The 17,316-nt window shown below is 41.3% G+C and overlaps 1 protein-coding gene across 1 annotated transcript in view; it reads left to right on the forward strand.

Annotated features, from left to right (window-relative positions):
- The window catches only part of OGA (O-GlcNAcase), a 71,105-nt gene that overhangs the window by 41,369 nt on the left and 12,420 nt on the right, over positions 1-17,316 (forward strand). The window contains exons 2-11 of the mRNA XM_026651043.1: positions 4,588-4,647; positions 4,938-4,947; positions 6,788-6,886; positions 7,044-7,328; positions 7,796-7,954; positions 9,269-9,879; positions 10,306-10,480; positions 14,121-14,206; positions 15,085-15,189; positions 16,923-17,008. Of these exons, the coding sequence (XP_026506828.1) occupies positions 4,588-4,647; positions 4,938-4,947; positions 6,788-6,886; positions 7,044-7,328; positions 7,796-7,954; positions 9,269-9,879; positions 10,306-10,480; positions 14,121-14,206; positions 15,085-15,189; positions 16,923-17,008 (1,676 nt within the window). The remainder of the gene's footprint in view (positions 1-4,587; positions 4,648-4,937; positions 4,948-6,787; positions 6,887-7,043; positions 7,329-7,795; positions 7,955-9,268; positions 9,880-10,305; positions 10,481-14,120; positions 14,207-15,084; positions 15,190-16,922; positions 17,009-17,316) is intronic.

Genomic DNA, 17,316 nt, shown 5'->3' on the forward strand with positions numbered 1-17,316 from the left:
CCCCCCCCCCCCCCCTCTGGGCGACCCTGGCTGTAAATTATTGCTTTGGCTCAGTTGCATAATCACTGCTGTCGTTTGCGGGTACAATGGTACTTGCATTCTGAGTTTTGTCTCATGTAAGTGTTGGAGACCACTCCTTCATTGACGTGTTACTGTCTGGTGTTATTTTTAGGGAATGCAATGTACATTTTCACTTATGGTGATTGAACCTGTAATCTACCTCGTGCTTCCAGGGAACTGTCAAGTTAGGATCCTCGACCTAGCTGCAACCACAGTTTTCAGTTAAAGATTGTAACCAATCCAAATAAAGCATTGTGGATTCTAAGCACATGATGAGCCTGGGATCAGAGCCTGGCAATTTCTTCTGCTAAAACTTCCTGTAGCCTGTCTCCTGATACACCAACTCTGAATTTGGATTCCCTTATTTACATAGGAATTGCAAGACTGGATCAGACCCTTAGTCCAGTATTGTGTCTGACTGTGGCCAGCACCGAGTGTTTGAGGGAAAGGGGGAAGGAAACCACCTAATTTCTGGTAGTTGGAGATTGGCTGGAGCCCTGAAACATGAGGCTTTAATTTTGGAAGAGAGATTAATGTTAACTCTTAGAACTCCGTTGGTAATAACTGGCCTTTTTGGTGAAAGAGAAGTTAGTTAAGATGGGCTGGAGCTGTAGTTGCTGCACTTAAAATCCAGTCCCATTTCGTAGAAGACAAAACAAGAGACACACGCAAAAGGGAAAAGAAGAGAAGCAAAGACAAAATGCAGCTTCTGTTTCTGGTGTTGACTTTCATTTGTAATATCACTGCTGAATAAACACAGGTACACCACATGGTCTTATCAGCCACTCTGAGACCTGACAAACTTCTACCAGCATCAGGCTGTTTAGGACATTGCTTTTAGTTGCCTCTTTCTGGTCACAGATTTATGGCAGTGCTGCAAAATATACAGTTTTGGCTGGCTTAGCAGACTCTCCTTAGATAGATGGAAAAAGAAGAGGGGTAGGAAAGTTTCACATCCCACTTATTATTTGGGATTTAGCTGGATCTGGTGGAGGTGGGAGTGTTATCTGGGTCTCTGGCCCTCTCAGGATTAGAAAGGAGAAGGTGGGGGTGAAAGCCATGATGGTGAAGCTCACTTTAGAAGTCAGTTCTCCCCCCCGCCGCCCCCCCAAAAAGTCTAAGAACCCCAAAAGGGAGTGATGGGTGGAATAGCCTGTCCTCTCATTATTTTGTCCACCAATTAGGCCTAGTTTCCGACACACCAATTTTGGTTCACTGATTTCTGGTTCCATGCTTTTCTTATTTACCAAGCATGATCTTAACACAGTCTTGAGTTCTATCAGTAGGCTGCTTTGTGTGGACTAATTCAGTCTTTCTGTCTCCATTTCATACCTCTTTCCCATTAACATTTGTTGTTACAGGTTATTGTAACCTTTTATAAACTTTCACGCACTCCTTACAGTTGAGCTCACAGTTAGGATAAATTGGTAGGCCAAATTAACACAATACTCTGTTTCGTCACAAAAATACCCCAAAGAATCTGGCGAATTCCATGTTCACAAAACAAACAAAAAAACCCAGATCTACCACTTCTATATTAGCTCAGGATTCAGGTCTTCTGTCCAAGGGCATATTGAGCAGCAGATGTCAGCAAAGACCACAGTCTTTGCGTTGCTAAACTGAAATTAAAACTGAGAACGTTCAACTTTAACACTGAAAACAAGAGTACTGTGAGTAATTCCATCTTGAACTATGGAACAGGTTTGAGGTGCTGCCAAAGCAGAGGAAGGTAAGACACAGATTGGACTTAAAGAAAAGTGGGCAGCACTCAGACCGTGAGAGTCAAGCTGCAGCAGACAGTTGTCTATCAGCATAGACAGAACAAGACTTGCATAAGCCAAGAGACTCACTGAGGAAAGGAAAGCATTCAAAGGAGTACAAGGAAGTGAAAAGCAACACAAGGAAAGATAAATGGAGATACGTTGAAGACCTTATAGGAAACCATACAGCTGTTTACCAAATGTCTAAAATCGTGTGTGGAAAACTCAAAATGTATCAATAAAAAGCAAGGGTGGAAAAATGTTTACAACTGAGGCAGAGCAGAAAAATAGAGGGCTGGAGCATTTCAAAGAAGGCTTCAACAGATGCAGCCTTACCTCAGCACCAGATATATTAAATGTGTGAATCTGATCAACTTGCCATTAACATCAATCCAATGGAGGTGACAGTCCAACTAGAAGTATAGGCTGGAGTCAAGAAACTGGAAAAATAACAAAGTAGTGGGAGATGATCAAATTGCAGCAGCAATGCTAAAAGCACTTGATACCACCACCCTAACGAAACTTCCAGAACTGTTTAATGAAGTCTTTAAAAAGAGACCCCTTCTGGCCAGTGAAAACATGGAATCTTTGTCAGAACACCCAAGAAGAGTGATCTCACTGACAGTAACAACTGGAGAACAACACAGAATAGTGTAAGTCTTCGGCAGTGCAATACTACTCAGGACAAAAGAGGCAGTGGATGCAAGCTTAGAGAACAACAATCTGGATTCAGGCCCAAGGGATCCTGTGTAGATCTGATATTCACACTAAGGACCATTGTAGAAGAATGTATAGAATGGCATGCTCTCATAGTCAATTTCATTGTGCAGGCTGCCAAATGCCTTTTGAAAGTCAGTCATACATTATGGCCTATGGAATCCCACCTAGAGTTGTCAATGTAATTAAGGCCATGTATAGAGATGTGAAGTGCTCTTTAATGGTGAACATCCAGATGGGTGGTTCACAGTGGACAGTGGTGTGAAACAGAGATAAAATGCAGACCTGCTGTTTAGTATTACCATAGAATGGATAATGAGGAAGTGTATTAGCAATACAAACACTGATATAGTATTGGTAGATAGCAAATGCCTAGAAGATCTAGACTTTGCCGATATTTTGCAACTGAGTGACAGCTCATCTCCACTAGAATCAGAAAAAAGCACTGGACATAATTGGGGCATGTGTTATGGATGCCAACACTCAGACTCCCACATGAAGTCAAGTGGAAACCTACTGGTGAGAGGAAATGAGTGCCCAAGAGAAACTTTAAGAACCCTTAGTAGGGAGGGTAGAGCAGTTGACCTCAACACCATAGAGCAGATGGAAGCAGCAGCAAATGACAGAGAGGAATGGAAGAGACTAGTGTCTGCCTTGTGCACCAACAGTGGCACAGAAAGGATGTAATATAATTAGATATTCTAGAATAGCCTTTCCTTGTGTGTGATCTAGGATTAGCAGTTCCAGTAAGTAATGACTAAGTTGAGAAATGGTTCCTCTAAACTTTGTGCCGTTGTCCCATTTGACCAGTAGTTGACGTTCCCCTGTGTGTATTTATAAAATGTAAATATTTTAGATTATGCTGCCTGTTTGTACTTAAACTGCACACTGCTTTCTCTAGAATAGCAACTTGACACTTCTAAGAAAAGACTAAACATTTTCAGGTTTAGACTTGACTATTCATAATTTATCCACAATGTATCATTTATTTATGGCAGCAATCTATACTCTTAAACATAACTAGTTTGAACACAACATCCATTTTAACAGCCTCTACTGGCTCCCCATCAAATTTCATATTTTTAAAAAATTGTCACTTAATCATGTGGCTCTCAAGTTTTACAGTCATTCTCCAGGGGATGTAAAACTAAACCAAGTATCTGTTTGCCATTGGGCTTTCCATACTATCATAGAAAGGAAGTGCTGGAAGGCACCTAAAGAGGTCATCAATTCTAGCTGAAGCCAGACCAAATAAACCTAGACCTTCTATGACAGCTTTGTCCAATTTGTTCATAAAAATCTCCAGTGATGGGGATTCCACAACCTTCCCTGGAAGCCTATTCCAGAGCTTAACTACCCTTCTAGTTACAAAGTTTTCCTAATATCTAGCCTAAATCTCCCTTGCTACAGATTAAGCTCCTTACTTCTTGTCCTACTTTCAGTGGACATGGAGAAGAATAACAAGGAGTCTGGTGGCACCTTAAAGACTAACAGATTTATTTGGGTATAAGCTTTCGTGGGTAAAAACCTCACTTCTTCAGATGTCTTTAAGGTGCCACCAGACTCCTTGTTGTTTTTGTAGATACAGACTAACACAGCTACCCCATGATACATGGAGAAGAATGGATTCCTATCATCTTTGTAACAGCCCTTTACATACACCTCTACCTCGATATAACGCAGTCCTCGGTGAGATTTTTCAGCTCCCGTGTTATAGGTGAGACCGCGTTACATCGGGGTAGGGAGAGGAACCGCTCCCTGCCCCAGCTCACCTCTGCTCTGCCTCCTCCCTGAGCGCGCCACTGCCGCTCCGCCTCTCCCTCCCTTCCAGGCTTGCCGCGCCAATCAGCTGTTCGGAGGGGAGAAGCAGAGCAGTGGCAGTGCGCTCAGGGGAGGAGGCGGAGCTGAGCTGGAGTGGGGAGAGGTTCCTCTGCGGCCCCCGTTACTTGCTGCGGCCCTTCTTGGGGCCCCTCCCCCGCCCCAGCTCACCTCCGTTTCTGCCTCCTCCCACGAGCGCGTTGCAGCTCCGCTCTTCCCCCCTCCCTCCCAGGCTTGCCGCCTGGAGCTGAGCGGTGTGCTCGTGGGGGTAGGAGGAGGAGGCGGAGTGGAGGTGAGCTGTGGCAGGGAGCAGTTCCTCTGCGCCCCCCCTTGCTGCAGCCCCCCTGCCCCAGCTCACCTCCGCTCTGTGTGAGCTGCCACATTTTCCTAGTTTGTTCATGAGAATGTCATGTAGGACTGTATCAAAAGCCTTACTAAAATCAAGATGTATCCTGTCTACTGGTTTTCCCCTCCCATCCACTAGGCCAGTGACCCTGTCAGAGAAGGAAATAGGTTGGTTTGCCATGATTTGTTTTTGACAAATCCATGCTGATTATTCTTTATAACCCTTTTATCCTCTAGGTGCTTACGAGTAAATTATTAAACAATCAATTTGTGTCATTCCAGGTATCAAAGTTAGGCTAACAGTACCTGTCCTGAAAAAGGGGACAATGTTTGCCCTTCTCCAGTCTTCTGAGGCTTCACCTATCCTCCATGAGTTTTCAAAGATAATTGCTAATGGTGCTGAGATTGCTTCAGTTCCTTAAGTATCCCAAGGTTAATTTCATCAGGCCCTGCTGACTTGAATATATCTGACTTATCTAAATTTCTTTAACCTGTTCTTTCCCTATTTTGGGTTTGTGTTCTTTCCCATTATTAATATTACTTGTGTTAAGTATCTGGTCACAATTTATCTGTTTAGTGAAGACTGAAGCATAATAGGCATTAAACACCTCAGCCTTGATGACATCAGTTATTAACTCTCCTTCCCCTCTAAGTAGAGGGACCTACACTTAATCTTTCTCTTGCTCCTGTTGTATTTAAAGAACCTGCTCTTCTTGCCTTTTATGTTTCTTGCTTGATGTGACTCATTTTGTGCCTAGTCTTTCCTAGTCCCTACATGCTTGCACTATTCTTTTATACTCCTCCTTAGCAATTTTCTCTGTGTTTCCACTTTTTGTAGGATTCCTTTCTGATTGTCTTCGAAACTTTAATAAAGACGTTTTAAAAATTCCATTTATATAGCATCCTTCAGTGGTGTTGCAGGGAATCAACTTGTGGAATCGACACAGCTACAACACTGTTCTTATATGGCATCCATCAATGTACCTGTATACCTATATGTAAAACTTGAAGGGACAATAAGCCGTTTTTGAGCAAGAGGGAGACCAACATTAGATAAACCAGAGTAGCAAATAGGGAAATTCTTGTGACTTGTAATTTTGAAAACAGTTTAACAAACCTTCAGATGTGTACAGCCTTCTTTGCCTTAGGAATGTGGGAATTTTCAGGCCAGCATTAAAAGAGGGCAAAAATAGGGCTATATAATGGAAGCTGTCTGCAGTCTTTAACTGGGGAGAGATTGCTGTATCTTCATGAGGCATTTAATATATCTCATTCAAATTTTGGGGGGTGGAGTTTGAGCGCTGTGGAGTATAAACACATTCTGTGCTTAAGATGGAAAACTTTCTGAAATTTTAGGCTGTGGAATAATCCCTGTAAGGGAGCAATTGAGAGCCTCATTGCTTGACATTTAGAATTGATCCAGAGACTAATTTAAAATATACTGAGATGGCAGTAATTCTGAAGTCCTGGTTTCTCTTGTTTCTACAAGTTGTCTAACCCTACCAAGCTAGAGACAGAAGGGACTTGACTTCTGATTCATGTGCCCCTCTCAGTATGTGTAGCCACATATGAGATGAGGTGATTGGTGATCCTTTTTGTGGCCAAGATACCATCTTGTGCATTAACTGGATGCTCATGTACTTATTTTCATGTTGCCTTATATGTTGGAGAGGAAGGTGAATACTACTGTTAGGAATTGCTTCCTAACGGGTCTTACGGGAATGACCAGTCAAATTACTGCATGCAGTGGTGTTGAGCCGTGTTGGTCCCAGGTTACTAGAGAGAAAAGGTGGGTGAGGTAATACCTTTTATTGGATCAACTTCTGTGTAGCTTGAAAGCTTGTCTCTCTCATCAACAGAAGTTGGCTCAATAAAAGGTATTCTCACCCGCTGCATCTCCAACTACTTTCTGTACTGCCTAATTTGAAGATGAATCTTGTCCCATATCCACCTGTACCACTGGGCTATTTAAAATGCCTAGTAAAACTCCATTATTCCAAGACTGTCATGTCTGTTTTCATAGTACATTTCTTTCTAATGATTGTCATTACTACTAGGATGTCTTTTTCTTTTTCCCCACTCTCTAGAATATTGTGGAACTTTCTGCTATCCAAACGTTGCCCAATCCCCTTATTTGCGGACTGTAGGAGAGAAGCTGTTACCTGGCATTGAGGTGTTGTGGACAGGTAGGAATCATGATCTTTGAGTTGATTAGTAGCCTTAAATGAACTCAGGCTTTTAGTAAATGATTGTATTGCACCTGTGAAATTACTTTGTTGCTTTCATGTATGAGTGCTTCTTAACTATATGTAAAGTCCTCTAATTATCCAATTGTACATCTAGGTCCTAAAGTTGTATCTAAAGACATTCCAGTAGAATCTATTGAAGAAGTTTCTAAGATCATCAGGAGAGCTCCAGTCATCTGGGATAACATTCATGCTAACGATTATGATCAGAAGAGGCTGTTTCTTGGGCCATACAAAGGTCGGTCGACTGAGCTCATCCCTCGACTGAAGGGAGTCCTGACCAATCCAAACTGTGAATTTGAAGCCAATTATGTTGCTATTCACACACTTGCAACTTGGTACAAATCCAACATGAATGGAGTGAGGAAAGATGTGGTGATGAGTAAGTAGATTTTTATGGTTTAACAGTTCATTGTCCATTGAGTTGGGACAAGGGAAAGACAACTGGACCAACTTGTTCTAGGTCTTGTAGAAATGGCTTTAGTGGCAAATCATGGTGTTGTCCTCTTACTCTAATCAGTGCTTCCAGGTGCCAAGCTCACAGTTCCCATCTATTCTGCTCCTTTTTGATCTAAGAGGCCTCCACTCAGATCAAGAACGAACATTGCATGATCGGATTTGTAGTCTTTGTTGCTGTACTTCCATGTTGAAGCTGAGGGAGGCTGCAGTTTGCTCCATTTTACACATTTTGGATGCAGCAGTCGGTTCTGTTTTTGCAAAATGAGGCTGTGTCTGGCAAAGCTTGGGTTTCCTGGGCTAGCACTCTTATTGAGAGTTTAAAAAAAAAAAAATCTGATTTGGAATCTTGCATACTAACTTATGTGCTGTTTTCTCAACTTTTTCCTTTAGCTGACACTGAAGACAGTACAGTATCAATCCAGATTAAATTGGAAAATGAAGGGAGTGATGAAGATATTGAAACTGATGTCCTGTATAGCCCTCAAATGGCTCTGAAGCTGGCCTTAACAGAGTGGCTGCAGGAGTTTGGGGTACCTCACCAATACAGCAGTGAGTTGAATTCGCTTGGTTTTCCTCTGGGTACAGTAGGAACACTGTCAAACAGGTATAAAGGTTTAGGTTTGGGGCTAAAGAAAATAGTTTTACAAAACCAAAAATATTTCCATGAGTCGTTAAGCAGAAATGGAAGTATTATCAAACTTTTTTGTGCAGGAACTGTTAAACCAGTTTTATTAAAGATGGTCCTGACTGAGCTGAGGAAAGCATCTCTTATGGTCCCAGAAATTCCAAGAGGCCATTCTGTCTAGAAAAGAGGATCAACAGAGGTCATACTGTCATATCTGACTGGCCCCAATGCAGTGCACTTCCATAGGTACTGGGGGCCTGGGAAAGATGGGGTCTCCCATGAAGGGGATGTGAGACGACTTAAAACCAATAATAATGTCCCGTGGAAGCTGTTGGATTGATTCCTCTGATGCTCATTTTCAGGAATGGTGTCCCCTCAGCACAATACGGATGAGTCCTCACTGCAGTAGGAGCCAAATTCTGAGGTAGAACCCATGGATCTGTGGGGCCCATTGTTCCTGCCAGATCAGAGCTTGGCATTATAGTTGTCATTTCTGAGAGAATCGGGGATCCCACTATGCACCAGTGGGTGACGGACAAAAATGTCTTGAGTGCTTCAGTTGTCCCTTTGGACAGCTCCATGGTTCAAGTCTTATCAAGGATTTAATCTAACTGGCTTTGGCAGGGAGTGGTGATGAGGCCAAGGTCTCTATCCATTGCCTCTTCTCCCTGTCCCCTCAAAAGACCTACTCTGCCTGAACCCTCAGGATCAGTAGTGCTACCTGATGTGGAGGCACTCTCCTCTCGTCAGTGATTTTTAAGGCTATGCCTGGATTTGAAGAAACTGAGGAACAGTTGAGGGTGGACTGTATTACCCTGGGCTCTAGGAGTAGAGTTCTGTAACCTCATGGCAGGGCACCCAATCTCAATATGGTTCTACAGGGCCATGCAGTCAGAGAACTAATGTTGCTTTAATTCATAATCTTTTTATTCTCACCTTAGTTACAAATGGTGCTGTAAGTGCATAAATATTAACTAGTCTATTTAGAAAGCTGCTTCTGTCCCATTTTTGCCACCAATCATATATGGAATGGGGAAAATCTCCAATTCAGATGTCTGTCATAGAAGATCTCTTGAACAGGCTTTATACTTTGACAAATTTATATTCTTAGCAGCACTGTAAGGGAATCACTAATGATCATTCATGTACCTTGACAACTGATCATGCATATTATTCAGAAAGGTTGATTTGGTGTTGGTAGGGATTGCAGACTTTAAACTTGTTTGTTCTATTCTCAGGTAGGCAAGTGGCCCACAGCGGTGCTAAAACCAGCGTAGTTGATGTGGTGCCTCTGGTTGCGCCATCCTCTCTAAATGCAACAACTGTGGTTACTACTGTTTACCAAGAGCCCATCATGAGTCAGGGGGCAGCACTGTCCGATGAGCCACCAGCACTAGTCAAGGAGGAAGAAAAGAAGCAGTCTGATGAGGAACCAATGGACATGGTCGTGGAAAAACTAGAGGACACAGACAAGAATGTTAATCAAATACTGACAGATATTGCTGAAGCTAAAATGTCGGAGGAGCTAAAACCAATGGATACTGATAAAGAGAGCATAGCTGAATCTAAGTCCCCAGAGATGTCTATGCAGGAAGACTGTGGCAATGACATTGCCCCTATGCAGACTGATGAGCAAATGAATAAGGAACAGTTTGTGCCTGGGCCCAATGAGAAGCCTCTCTACACAGTAGAACCAGTGACTCTAGAGGATCTGCAGTTACTTGCTGACTTGTTCTACCTTCCTTATGAACATGGGCCCAAAGGTGCACAGATGCTGAGAGAGTTCCAGTGGCTCAGAGCAAATAGCAGTGTTGTCAGTGTTAATTGTAAAGGAAAGGACTCTGAAAAAGTGAGTGTGACTAAGTCTTATTTTTCTTTCCTTAAATCATAATCCTGAGGTGCATTACACATTTCCTATAATACAGGGAGATTGTGTCCCTGGCAACTTCCTAGAAGCCCAGGAGCTGCATGTCATTATTTTTAAAAGAACTTAAAGAGTAGATCATATAGCCCAAAGGCATGCTTTGTGCAAGGGCTGTAAGGCCATGCAAAGATTGCTGGCATTTGACCAGAGAAGCACAATGTGGCCTTCCCTGATGTAGCTGTAGTAGTGAAATGGTTGTGGGTCAGAACTGTAATGAAAGAACCTATACAACTTAAAAAAAAAAAAAAAAAAAAAAAAAAAAGTACAAGATCGTGCCATTTTTTTGTTTGGAGAAATCTAGTCTCTAGAAGAGTATTTTTGAACTTGTGGATCTTTTGTCTCCCTCAATAGATTGAAGAATGGCGCTCCCGAGCAGCCAAGTTTGAAGAGATGTGTGGATTGGTCATGGGAATGTTCACTCGCCTCTCCAACTGTGCCAACAGGACGATCCTTTATGACATGTACTCCTACGTCTGGGATATCAAGAGTATCATGTCAATGGTGAAGTCTTTTGTGCAGTGGTTAGGTAGGTGCACTGGGAACTGTTTTACACTCCGATAGTGTACCTTTTTTGTTTTTAATTAGCCCACGGAAAAAATATTTCACAAAATGCATTATTTGTGGCGTATGGTCTAATTTGATCTTCATTAAAATCTTTCCTGCCTCGCTATTCTGAAGTACTGTTCACTCTACTTTGAATTCGTACTGATCTTATGAGTAACAGTGTTCAGGCACTGGCAGTTAAATGAAACTTCATTTTTTTTTTCCTTGGGCTAATGAAACTTAAATCTCATCTCTGAAACGTAAGTGCTGACTTTAACTTGCTCTGACTGAATGCACACTGGACTATGCCATGTAACTCCCCTGACACCCTGTTATGTGATTGGAAATGACACTATGAAATGTGACCGCACATCAGCCATCTGCTGCTTGCTCTGTCTTGATAACATTATTGCTGTCTTCAACAGAACAATTGCAGAAGTGACCTTTCAATGGGCCTGGCCAAGAGGAAGCCGATCCTCCCAGCCCTTGCGCATGCGAGCTTTAGCATATAAGGCTATTCTGGTGCAAAATGGTTTGCTTTAACATTTTCCAAATAGCTGATTTTTGGCAAAGGGTGGAAATTGGAGAGCTCTGTAAGTCAGCGTTTGTCCAGATGTAATCGGAGACTTTTAAACAGAGCTTGAAAGACATTTTTTGTATGCAGCTTTTTTTTGCTGAAACATGTTTTTGGGGGATTCTAAGTTGGCAGATAGCACCAGCATGGCCTGGGTTCTTCTAGTGACCTCATTTTACTTTCAGGTTTCAATCCAACTGTAAGGAATATGCTGTGGACTTGCTTGACATACACAGCAGGCCGCAAAGCTGATGGTCTCACGTCACAATTTTTGTAGCTGTCACAAACCTCACAGTGGATAACCATTACACAGCCTTCGTCTAGTTCTAGTGTTTCAGTTGTTCTTAAATCCTACTAACTTGTAGCTAGATTTAAATAGTTTATCATTTAGAGACCGAGAAGACCTAGCAGGTCGTCAAGTCACCTCAGCTAGGGCAAGGTGAAGTTCATTTGCACTTTGTGCAGTTGAAATATCCACTGATCCCTTGAGATATGAAACGTTTTAAAAAGAGGTGAGCAAATAAATATCCGCCTTTTACTGTGTAAAGGGAGCAAAAAATAATAGCTGTAAGGTCTTTGAAAAGAGACTGGTAGCATTTAGTGTGTTAACAACATGCGTACATCTCCGTGCAGCTTTAAAGCTTGACTTCATGATTCCTTAAAACCTGTAAGATGCAAAAATGCTTAGTATTGTTACTGACTTTACATTGAGATTTAAGTGGAAAGTCTCTTTGATCGCTCAATTATTTGTTTAAAAACCTAGGCCAAAATTTTCAAAAGCAGTCATCTGAGTTTTGGCTGCTTCGAGTTTCGGATTCAAGTTTCTAATTTGTGACCCCTTGGGCCTGATTTTACAAAGTTGCTAAGCATCTGCTGCTCCCAATGACTGTAGCTAAAGTCATGAATTCTTCTTTGTGCCTTTTGAAAATCGGATCTAAGCTGTCTCAAGTTATGCACTCAAAAATTGAGGCAGTCCACATCAGGAGCTACTTTTGCAAATATTAGCCCTGTTCAATCTCAGTCCCAAAACTTGTCTTAAGTAGCCAGAAGACCTAGTAAGAGTTCTGACTTGTACAGGCCGATTCCCATGCCCCAGGAATGTGATTTGGGAGAGGAGATACTTCAGTCTCCTCATTCTTTTTTTATTTTATTTGTTTAATTTTACAGCAGTTTAAAAAACGCATAGTTGAGGAAAAGATCTTCAACGGGAATACATTTCCACAGCTCGTATTAATATAGCTCATGTAGGTTAAATACACTGAACCAAATTAGTTCCCACAATGGCGTGTTCAATGGTCCACTGAAAGTTCATTTTCTTCACCTCTCCTCCCAGTCCAGCTAGCATTCAGTCCCTTTAAATAGTGTGGTTGTACAGTACTATGGATTACTAATGCCTTCTATTGTCTTCTTCCCCACTGTGTACAGATGGGAGAATCCTCAGCACAAGTTTCTACTGCTATTGGATGGACAGCGCCAGATGTTCGCAGCGCGTCGTCATTAATTAATTAAAATGGAAAGGTTTTGTCTGTGAGGCAGCTCAGATAGATTAGATGTGCACTAGGCATGAACTGAAGTCACATTTGCGCAGCGACTAAGGCATTAACTATGTTTTTCATTTACACAGCTCTTCATTCACGAGGCTCTTTACTGTAATAATTGGAAGTGCTAGTTATGTTGTAGTCTCAAAGGAGAGACAAATATTGTCTTCCAAGTTAATGACTAAACCTTATAGTTGTAAAGGGTATCTTTTTACATCAGACATTCAGACGTGGGAGCAAGCTAAACTTAAATCCTGATACTTGGATTATTTTCTAAATTTATCATACTAAATAAGTCTTTTTAAAATTTATTACTCGACTATCATATGTCAAACTTGGTACATTTTGGGACTCTCTGACTAGCACAACATAATTGACTGTATTGATCTGAGACTGTTACTTGAACAGGAGGTAGATTGCTGTCCACAAAAGGAAAAGAACTTTTGCGCTGCTTATCTTATCAGAAAACTAGGCAGGTAATTTTAATCTCTATTCCAAACATTCACCTAATCTTTCCCTCTGTCAAAAATGTCATATATGTTAATTGGTGTTAAAGGCTGTAATGCTTGGCTAATGGAACAGTCTTAAATGCTAAACTTGCTGATGAAAGTAGATTTTCCAGTACTTAAAATGCTCAGTATATAATATGTATTAATGGGCCTCGTGGTTGGTTGGTAGGAAGCCTAGTGTGACTGACATGCTTGAGGAGGAAGAAATAAGATGCTAAAAAGCAAAAATAAAACTGTCTATGCTCAACAGTTCTTTACTAATTACAATCAAACTGTGAATTCATTGCAGTTAACTTACTGGCCTCTTCAGCATGTCAGTAGCACTGTAAATACATGGGCCAGAACTGAGCTAAACTGGCCTTTCTCATCTGTTGCAATGAGACCAGTGTTCCATACAGCTGTCGTAGCTGTCTCAAGTGAGTCAGACCATTCCGTGCATTTATTGCCAACCCTAGTTTTCTGACAAGATTAAAACAAATAATACTAAAATGTGACTTCAGACAGGCCCAATTTTTTCAAGGGGCTGTGGTAATGGAATTTGTCTTGTATTATCTCTTTGAAATTTGCATTAGTCGCTATTAACCAGGCCATATTGCTTCCAAAATGTCCTCTTTTTCACTAAGGACATGATGCTTCTGCCATAAATGTACAGGCAAAAGAATGTACAAACAGGTCTGGGAAGCTTATATCATTGCACAGATCTCATGCCTCCCAGTGTGGTATGAGGTGTATTATTGGCTTTTTAAATACTTAATTGTCTGCTCTTTAGCCCATTATCTGAAAACAGTAACATAGATATTGCAATTTATTTATCCATTAAGGGCATGAGCACTTAGAATCTTTACAAATTGTACAACATTATTACAGCCTCCCCCAAAGTCCTGGATTATAGCTCAGTTAGAGAGCTTTTTCCACAAAGTGTATGTTAGCTTTTTGGACATGTTAGACCCCCAGGAAATCCCCCTTCTCGTAACGTTCTCCGCTTGGATCTGATCTCAACAGGGTGTCGTAGTCAATCTTCAGCACAGTTCTTAAGTGGAGACCAAGAACCCTGGGCCTTTAGAGGTGGTCTAGCAGGAGAGTTCCAGGTATCAATATGACTTCACAACTGAATGACATTTTCTTTGTTTTATGAGAAACCTTTTGTTGCACAACAGAGGTCTGGAAGGATTGGTCTGCCGAAGGCTTTCTGGTCCAAAGTCCAATTAGCCTTACAGTTTGGTTTTAAAATAATTTTCCTCCCCTTTCCACAGTAATTTCTCAAGGAGATGCTGCGTGTCCCATGCGCCCGCGAAGCGCAGCGGCTTTAGTTGTACATTTCACATTGTTTCTTTGCAGGTCGCACAGCGTTTTTATCTGCGCCCGCAATTGCACAATGCGCGCATGCTTGTCTGCCAATGGGAATTCCATGAGCAAGAGAGTGTCACTGACACGTGTTTTGATTCTTCTCTAAACAAAGTTGTAACTCATTTTACTGGGAAGCTTTCAATTGGAGAATATTCTTAAACCTCTGTTACACCATGTTCGAATTTGTTCATGGATTTTTCAAGTGCTGTACTTTTTCCCCCTCACAGGTGCTCTGCGCGCAGCAAATAGAATCAGCGCATTGCTTTTGGGATAAAGCGTCTCCTCTGGCCAGTTAACCCTCTTCAGACCAAACCTTTCCTCCTGACATGCTATGTTCTTACACAGAGATAGTGTAGATATGATTGGTATAAGTATGTTAAAGCAGAAATGAGCTTAACATAAACACCATTAATGTGCTGTTACAATTGCATATTTTAAAACACCAATTGGATAATTCCTATTCAGATAATAAGGTCTTTATATTTGTAAAGCATACCAACCCCACCTTCTGGGGTGCCTGCAGTAGCAAATGTTAATTTGGGAGTCTGCAGTGCACATGCCAGAGTGCGATGTGTCTCTTGCCTTTCAAACACTCATATTAAGTCTTTTGTTTTCACAGCGTTTGCTGCCTATTGATGGGGCAAATGACCTCTTTTTTCAGCCACCTCCGTTGACTCCAACTTCCAAGGTTTACACTATCAGACCCTACTTTCCAAAAGATGAGGTAACTATATGCCCCTGATATTAAGGAACATTACTATTGAGCACTGATTCCACTGGCTATTCTGCTACCCCAACCTGCTATATTCCCTTGGTTAATAATATGCTGCTTTTACATATCAATTTCTAAAAGCAGTTCATGTACTAGTAAGCCTCCTAATCCTCCTGTGAGATGCAAGTGTCCTTGTTTTACAGAGTGGGGGGAGCTAAGGTGAAATGATTCTCCCAAAGTCACACAAGTCACTCTCAGAGCCAAGTCCACAATTCATAAATCCAGACACTAGTCACCTTTTCTAGCCATTAGCCCATTCTCCCTCTCTAAAATGAAAACTAAGTAGTAAGCTATTGCAGGATTTCTTTGGCAGTGTATGTAATATAATGTGCTGTAAGTTAATCTTTTTAGCAACTGTGTGTGTGTGTGTGCGCACACTCACTCACTCACTCACTCACTCCACTTGAGGGTCAGTCTGGTAAGTGCCACTGAATTTCCAGCTTCTGCATAACCGAATTACTTGAGGAGTTCATCACCTCTAGTTAGCTGCTCTTCCTGTTTTGTGGACTTACAAAGTAAGCACTTGGATTTTCTTAAAGTGCTTAACTTCCCTTCAGGTTGTTTCTCTCCCCTCCGTCCCCCCAGGAGTGGTTTCTAAATGGGATTTGAGACTGTCATTCTCAAATAAGTCTTATGCTGTAAATTTACACTGCTTTAGTGTCTTTCCAATAAAGATGTTTCCCTGTGCCCCTGAACAGCTCTATAATCTAAGGCCTTGTCTAAACACAATTACACTGCCTTAACTAAAGGTGTGATTTAATTGGTATAGTTAAACCAGTGCAAATCATTGTGTGGACATGTATCTGTTTAAGTGTTTACATTGGTTTGATTTACATTTGTGTATTGACTGATACAAGCTAAACTGAGAAGCCACGTTCTAATTGAAAAAAGAAGGAACACACAGGGCTTTGCACACGTTTAATTGAATCTTTAGGGGTGGAATTTAATCATCTAAGTGACTTAGGAGCACAGGCCCCGTTGACTTTCAATGGGACTCATTCCCCCTAAGTCCCTTAGTCAGATTTGAAAATCCCAACCTAAAATTATACCTTTAGTAAAACTGATAACCTTTTTGCATAGACCATACCGAAGACATGCTGTCACAAAGAATACAAGTTTTGGAGAGGGAGAATCTGATTAATAAGAAGGGTGAAGACGCATCATTTAGTCAACTTGTATTCAAAGCAAAACCTTGTATACTCCATTTAAAATGTCTGATCTATAAATAGGTTAGGTTTTCAAATGGAAAAATTCTGCTGCTGAAGGGCATCTGTCAGGGCATATCCAGCCCTTCAGAAGTACCTTACTTTGGTTGAATATAAAACATCCCTGTAGCTATTTAACATTAAAGCCTGTTAAATATACCCAGAGAGCACTTAGTAGTTAATGAGCATGTTTAATGCTCTTCATGGTTGTGACAGATGTTGATGTGACCCTCAGCATTGTGGGTGTGAGGTTTTTTGTGGCAGAGTTTTAACTAGTTGCAAGAAAGATCTTTGAAGAGTCTTTAACAGATAAAATATGCTTTACATGGATCCATACAACCAAACTGCATATCAAAACTTGTTCCACAGTGGAGACTACATTAATGAGCTCTCTAAGGCAAATTCGCTAATCAGTGTGTTTATTTTAAATAAAAGGGTGTTTTGGAACTAGAAAAATAATCATTCTGTGTCTGTTTTTAGGCATCGGTGTATAAGATTTGCAGAGAGATGTATGATGATGGAGCTGATCAACCTTTCCATAGTCAGCCAGACTTAATTGGAGACAAGTATGTAGAACATCCTTACTTTTAAAATTTGCATGTATGTCTGCAGCCATTGTAATTTTGGTGTGTTGATACGTGTGTAGCATCAACAGTGTGCTGGGTGCTTTGAGTCTCTGCATTGAAGAGTTTTCTGTGTAAAGCATAGACAATTGAAGAAATGGTGAAACAAACACAAAATAGCAGAGTGGTAATAGAAGGGTTTTTTGTTCACTTGTTTTCTTTCTATTCAACAGCTTTAGTTTTCAGAGAAGGGGGGGCTGAGTTAGGATTTTTGGGCCTCATGGAAGAAGCTTGTGTTCAGAAGTGATTTG

Source organism: Terrapene carolina, unplaced genomic scaffold, assembly GCF_002925995.2.
Source record: "Terrapene carolina triunguis isolate 2854851 unplaced genomic scaffold, T_m_triunguis-2.0 Scaffold95, whole genome shotgun sequence".
Lineage (NCBI taxonomy): Eukaryota > Metazoa > Chordata > Testudines > Emydidae > Terrapene > Terrapene triunguis.